A 6,861-nucleotide genomic window follows, 5' to 3' on the forward strand; every position below is an offset into this window, starting at 1 on the left:
ATTTTCCGCGGCACATTACGTATATTTTGGACCTAGCAGCCGCTTAGGAATTCTGTTATCATACGGCGCCGCATGAGGGCGGCATTATATTTTAATTTATCTTTTTTTTTTTCTTGCACGTTAAAGGCCCGCAAACATGATTAACACTGAATTAGAGGTAAACAGAGTTACAAATATATGAATAGGGCTAGTTCCGGCACATAAAAGACCCTTCTTTCAAAGATAAAAGAGTACATAATTGCACATAATCAAGGTCATAGCCATATTATTGTCCATATTGTCATAGCCACTGCTGTAAACAAGCTATTCCCTCTGCGATACATATTGTGATATGGACACCTGAATACTTCGATCCTACTCTTGACATATGCAGATAGAACGTTATACACCTAAACACAGATATTCTATTCTCATCGGTTACTCTTTGGAAGCAAAGTCTGTTGCTATCCGGCTGCTCACCAAAGTGTATCGGATCGCAGTCTGATGAATCCGACTGTGTCGATCGGTCGACTATCAGGTCAATGTCAGACATTGCTCGCGTGATCCTCATCGGACGATCTTGCCTCATGGGATCATGACCGACCTGTCTGACACTGACCTGATAGGCGACAAATACAAGTCGGATTCATCAGACTGTGATCCCATATACTTAGGTGGGTTGCCGGAAGCAAAAAAAAAAAAAAAAAAAAAAAAAAAATGCTTCCGACGACTGACTGATGAGAAAAAAAATCCTTGTGGAATGGGGATGAATTTATAATTTCACATGATAGTGATTCCGATAGATTTTTCATTAAAAAAATCTTTTATTATAGCTTTTTCAAGTAAACCTTCATACACGGAAGACTCATTCTTATCGTTGTTAAGTCATAACCTTTCATTCTCCTGATTACTGACTTCACAATTTGTTATCTTTCCAGTAAAATTAGACAAAATGGTTTTTCGAGTGTTGCGCTTGTATAAATTGATATGGCATAGGCCTAAGGTTATAAAGTAGAGAGATTGATTAAATATCACACATTTATGTCCTGCTAGAATAGAGTGAAGAAATTCCCCCAAAAGTACAGCGTACATCATAAACTTATTCTAATTTACACGGACAACAGTATTATTTTGCAGTACGTGTGTATAATATGGAACTTCCAGCGCAGCATGAATTCGATCGCCGAATATTTATACACTTTCTGTGGCCAATTATGTAAGCATCTTGTATGCAATAATAGTAGATAAGCAGTGTCAGTGAATGTGGAAAGATAAATGAACCCCTTTTCAAATTAACCTTTAAAGAAAATAAAACAGCCTAAGATTTGCACTGCTTTATTCGTCATTTACAGACCGATTTTTGGTAGCCAATGAAAAATCAGCATCACAGTGACGTCATATGAGTTTGAAATTATGTTCAATCGATTCTACGCCCCAAATTACCCCTTGACACCAAATTTGGGTAAAAAGAAACCATGGGATATAATTTTGGCGCACTTTGAGCTCATTCTGGCCCACTGTGCGACGGCGTGTCATCGGATACCTATCTTTCAACAAATCCAGTCTGGTTTTCCCCATGGGCAGGGAGGCGTCAACAGATCTTTGGGTTTTTCCCAAAGGAAAAATGCAGAATTCTTGCGTCGAGCTGTGTTTATTGCTAACCGATTGACAAATTGCCCTTCATCGATGCAGCCGCAGGGAGGTGACTGATGTAATTTACGAGTTAGGACAAATTGCCCTCTATCGATGATAATTTATGCGCCAAAGTACACCAACCCAGCACCTATGATTTACGCCGATGAAGGGCAGGTTGTCAATCAGTTGTTACTTGAGAACCCATCATGGACCACAACGTAGGTCCATGATCCTAAAATGCCACTATGTTTGCGTTGCGTTGTTATACATAAAAGATGCGAGTTTTAATTTGAACAATGCTAGTTCAGCATTTCCTGAATTCTGATGTTGTTCAACAGTTTGGGGTTCGCACATCTCTTAATTATCTCTTTATGTATGATTTTTGCTTTAGAATATCAAATCCTGGAATTATTGAACATGGATTTAACATATTATCTGCCTTGCACTGGCATTATTTGGATTCGTGCAACTGCCCAATTTGACAAGTAGAAACACCCAAATGTAGTTAGAAACGAAATAAGTTGATCTACAAGTAATTATGACCATGACGAACAGGGAGATTTGAAGAGAGTATAGAGGAGGGATCAAAGGAGTATAAGGAATTAAGGACTAGTGAATATGGAGTCATCACTAAAATTTATTTCTTGAATATTTGCGAATGCTATACAGTTGAGCATTTCCTGAATTCTGATAATCACAAGTTTGGGGATCGCACAAATTTAGAACAATAAATTCTGGCATTTTGGGAATCACTTATAAAAGGGATTAACTCGTATCTGCTTTGCACTGCACTGGCATTATTTTGTATTCGTGCAATTGCCCAATTTGACAATAGTAAAAACACCCATATGCAATTAGAAACGAAATAAGTTAATCTACACCAAATGACCATGATGACGAACAGGGGTAGAAAGAGTATATAGAAGGAGAGATCAAAGGAGTAGGTACTAGCAAATATGGAGTAATCACTCAAATTTCTTTCTTGAATATTTGGTGGCTCTAAAAAGAGCCTTTGAAATCCAGTGTCGAGTGAGAACTGGAGCGTTGTTGTCAGCTTCTTAACCGCCGAATCCGTACAGAGTACGTCCCTGGCGTTTCAAAGCGTAGACGACGTCCATGGCGGTGACGGTCTTGCGCTTGGCGTGCTCGCAGTAGGTGACGGCATCACGGATGACATTCTCGAGGAAAACCTTGAGGACACCGCGGGTCTCTTCGTAGATGAGACCGCTGATACGCTTGACACCACCACGGCGGGCCAGACGGCGGATGGCGGGCTTGGTGATTCCCTGGATGTTATCACGCAAGACCTTGCGATGACGCTTGGCGCCTCCCTTTCCGAGTCCCTTTCCTCCTTTGCCACGTCCAGACATGATTGCTTGTTGATTGTTTCGATGAAACTTGCTCTCAACGAGGAAAATTCAGTATTTATACACATATTGCGGACCTAGAGGGGGTGTTAGGCACAGTATCGTAACCAGCGTTGAGGGCGGTGTATGCCATAGTGTCCAAACTCCATTCGATTTCTGAAACGGCACCACGGTTTTTTCACTTTTTACTCACTTTGACACATTCAGGTTTAGATCTCTCTTTGCTATTTGATTACTTTAGTTCTGGTTTTGTTGATTACTTGCGCTCAATCAGCAGTTTCGAATAAGTATACAATAGAAACGAGTAATAATCACAAAAAATATATCGCAGTGGTCTGTAGTAATAAGGCGGGCAGATCGAAATTTGCATATTCCATTCAACGCTAGACAGGTGCATTGAGCGTCACTCGGTGGTGATTTTTGACATGCGTTTTTATCTTTATTCCACTTAGTTATATCACTACAACTTCCAGGATCCATTTTCAATTATAATGGTGCATTGCACTGATATGGTGGATTTGTATATTATTGAATGAGTTTGTGAAAATAGTGATATTTCTTGAGGATCTAGCGCTCGCTGGAAGGAAGAAACGCGTGATGGTCGCAGTAAAGACAGGTGAATTGCGTCTTTTGATTGGTTAATAATATTGACCAATAAAATCCAAGAATGCATCAGCCAATCAGTGCACAGGAAGCAGCCCTTATATACCTGCGCCGGGCTTTTCGAATTAGTTACTCGTTGAGAACAATACAGGAACAAAAATGGCCCGAACCAAGCAGACCGCTCGCAAGTCCACCGGAGGAAAGGCTCCCCGCAAGCAGCTTGCCACCAAGGCAGCTCGCAAGTCCGCCCCAGCCACCGGCGGAGTCAAGAAGCCTCATCGTTACAGGCCCGGAACCGTGGCTCTCCGTGAGATCCGTCGCTACCAGAAGAGTACCGAGCTGCTCATCCGCAAGCTCCCCTTCCAGCGTCTGGTCCGTGAGATCGCTCAGGACTTCAAGACCGAGCTCCGCTTCCAGAGCTCTGCCGTCATGGCTCTTCAGGAGGCCAGCGAAGCCTACCTGGTCGGTCTTTTCGAAGACACCAACCTGTGCGCCATCCACGCCAAGCGTGTGACCATCATGCCCAAGGACATCCAGCTTGCCCGCCGCATCCGTGGCGAGCGTGCTTAAGTCGCTAGATCTCTGATCTGACGCAACAACCGGCTCTTTTTAGAGCCACCAAATATACAAGAAAGAATTCTGATATTCTCTTTATAGCCTCTTTATCTATCACAGGTGCAGTTTATGTGTGAAATTCCCGACTCTTGTTCAAGGTTTGAATTTACAGAACAAACAGCACATTATACCTGCCAATATAACGTACAAGTACTACATAATGAAGATAGGTAACTGGATTCGTCCCGTAGTCCTCCCTGGATTTCATCTCCCTTTATAATCAAGCCAAGATTAATTTGGCCCATCCCTAAACCCAGGATTACCATTATATGCTGCTCTAGTGCAGGAAAAAATGATTACTAATAAGTAGACACCAATTAAATAGGCCTACTCAATGCAACCTAATCTGCAGCTTCAAAGTCAGAAGGTAAATAATGATCCTGAAGCTGTACATTTTGTTCAATGGTAGGTCCTACAATCATGGACCTGTAATAACTGGTAACACTACAGTTCGTAGCAGTACGGTAGTGGGTTACCATGGTAGCGCGCGGCGCTCTATCATCTTTGATATCTTTGATGAGACTATCCTCGTTCAGAGCTCCCTGGGATTTCCCCATCCGCCATAATAAATGCGCGCCAGTTCCCGCCTTTAGACACACCCCTACTTTGCTACCATGGCGACCCCTCCGGTCCTCTCATCTCGTCCCCCTGTAAGATTCTGTGTACGGAGTGGTGGGGTGAGGGATACAGTACATTATGTACCCAACTACCACGTGTTGGAGAGCGCAGCCTAATAGTTTGCTGTGGAAAATAAGATATAAAATTTATAGTCTTGCATTAAAGAAGGCTCATCATCACAAGTTACTAGTAGGCCTATTCTACAACGTTACACAGCCACAAGAGGGCAAGGTCACGTGGTTGTGGGACCACGATTTGACTGTCACCTGGTACATTGCTGTTACAATCCATGAATCGGCTGGTGGTATCCCATTCCCGATCCGAGGGCAGCGCAGAGTGTGCGAGCTCTCTTCACTTCCTCCACGCTCTCTACAATGTGCGTACATGTTTTCCACCATAGCATAAGGAGCTTCAAAGCTTCTGTTTCCACGTACTAGACCTCGTTGCATGGTGCATGGTCACGGGGTAGGAGTGGTGGTAAGGAAATTTATGAAAATTGTGATCATTTTGAGCATGCTGTACATCGGCTGCGGTGTACATGTCTCCTAAGTCTTGGAAGTGCCAAAGTACAATGTAGTTTGCAATCTACTGCACTGAATAACGTCAGAATGAAGAGTAATTGTCTTGAATTTTATAAATGGGCTGAGAGTGTGCTGGTGATGGTCGATGGTGGTGGTTGCTGCTGCACTCCAGTGCACATGTTTATATAAAACTAGAGAGAGACTGATAGAATGTGAGAGAAGAGTTAACTCACAGATAGCTGCTGAGTCCATAATGCAGCCATTGCACCCCCCCCCCTTTAAAACTTTTGCAGGTGTAATTTGTTATGCATGGCCTTTTTGGGGGGATTAATGGCTGGACCCACTAAAGGGCTTTTTACACTTGTAAATTTTTGCTTAGCCCCGGACCAAAGGTGGGGCTAAGGGGGGGCCTTAGCCCCACCGTTGGTACGGGACTATCCTTAGCCCACTTTCTGTTTACACTCGTTTTTGCCAAAGTGGGCTAGCCCCACCGATAGTACGGTACTATCTGGCCCTGCAAATTAGCAGGGGTTAGCACCGCAATTGCGGTGCCAAGCAAGTGAGTGTAAACAGAACGAAAAAATAATCCTGGGCTAAGCGACGGAGACGAAGTCCGACCCTCACTGACCAATCAGAAACGAGGTAATCAAGTGCTGCCGGTGCGTGCGTGTACGTGTACAGTACACAACGTAATTATGAATATTCATGTGGTTTGGAAAGTCCGGGGCTAAGAAATACGAGTGTAGAAACGTCAGTTTTCTCCTTAGCCCCGGACAAGAGATAGTATGGGACTAATTAGCGAGTGTAAAAAGCTGAAAAAATTGGTACGGGACTAACGATAGTCCTGGGTCAGAGAAAGTCCGGGGTTAAGAAACACAAGTGTAAAAAGCCCTTAACATTTTTGTTTCTCCTCTCTCCGAAAAGGCCCTGCTGAGTACTGTATGTGTTGGTTAACTTGGCTTAACAGGTAAACTCGGCTTAACAGGTAAACTCGGCCCCTTGTAATGGGGTTGTAGAGGGGCTGCTTCTTCCAAACAATTTAAAGGACAAGTTCACCTTCACAAACATAAGGATCGAGAAAATGTAGCAATATTAGTAGAACACATTATTGAAAGTTTGAGGAAAATCGGACCATCCGTTCAAAAGTTATGAATTTTTGAAGTTTTTGTGCAGTAACCGCTGGATGGGAAGACTACTGCAGTGTACGATGTCACATGCGTACAACAATATAAGGAAAATATAAAGAGAATTTCACAAAATTGCATATTTTGAAAAAAATACACATTCCCTTGACTCGTTACCGACATATGTCATGGGTAATATTATTCCCCCTACCTTTAGAAAGAGGCAAGTCAAATGCTCTTTTATTATGCGAAAAAAATGAAAATATGTTGAATTTTCTTTACATTTTCTTTATACTGTTGTACGCATATGATTCACAAGCTGTAGTAGTCTCCTCGTCCAGCAGTTCCAACACAAAAATTTAAAAAATTCATAACTTTTGCATCGATTGTCCAATTTTC

General features: G+C 42.6%; 2 protein-coding genes across 2 annotated transcripts; one reads left to right on the forward strand and one right to left on the reverse strand.

Annotated features, from left to right (window-relative positions):
- Positions 1-2,639: 2,639 nt before the first annotated feature.
- Positions 2,640-2,996, reverse strand: LOC139742465 (histone H4). Its single transcript, XM_071653003.1, has one exon. It carries the CDS (start codon positions 2,982-2,984, stop codon positions 2,673-2,675), a length of 312 nt encoding a protein of 103 aa, XP_071509104.1. The 5' UTR covers positions 2,985-2,996; the 3' UTR covers positions 2,640-2,672.
- A 747-nt stretch (positions 2,997-3,743) lies between these two features.
- On the forward strand, positions 3,744-4,199 carry LOC139742466 (histone H3, embryonic). The gene has a single exon (XM_071653004.1). The coding sequence runs from the start codon at positions 3,744-3,746 to the stop codon at positions 4,152-4,154; it is 411 nt and encodes a 136-aa protein (XP_071509105.1). The 3' UTR covers positions 4,155-4,199.
- Positions 4,200-6,861: the final 2,662 nt, after the last annotated feature.

Source organism: Diadema antillarum, unplaced genomic scaffold, assembly GCF_040938485.1.
Source record: "Diadema antillarum isolate AM-2024a unplaced genomic scaffold, OU_Dant_1.0 seq00001001_RagTag, whole genome shotgun sequence".
Lineage (NCBI taxonomy): Eukaryota > Metazoa > Echinodermata > Echinoidea > Diadematoida > Diadematidae > Diadema > Diadema antillarum.

What these genes read in the sequence shown, in the direction of transcription:
- LOC139742465 (XM_071653003.1), bottom strand. Translation starts at nt 2,984, where the DNA reads ATGTCTGGACGTGGCAAAGGAGGAAAGGGACTCGGAAAGGGAGGCGCC.
- LOC139742466 (XM_071653004.1), top strand. Translation starts at nt 3,744, where the DNA reads ATGGCCCGAACCAAGCAGACCGCTCGCAAGTCCACCGGAGGAAAGGCT.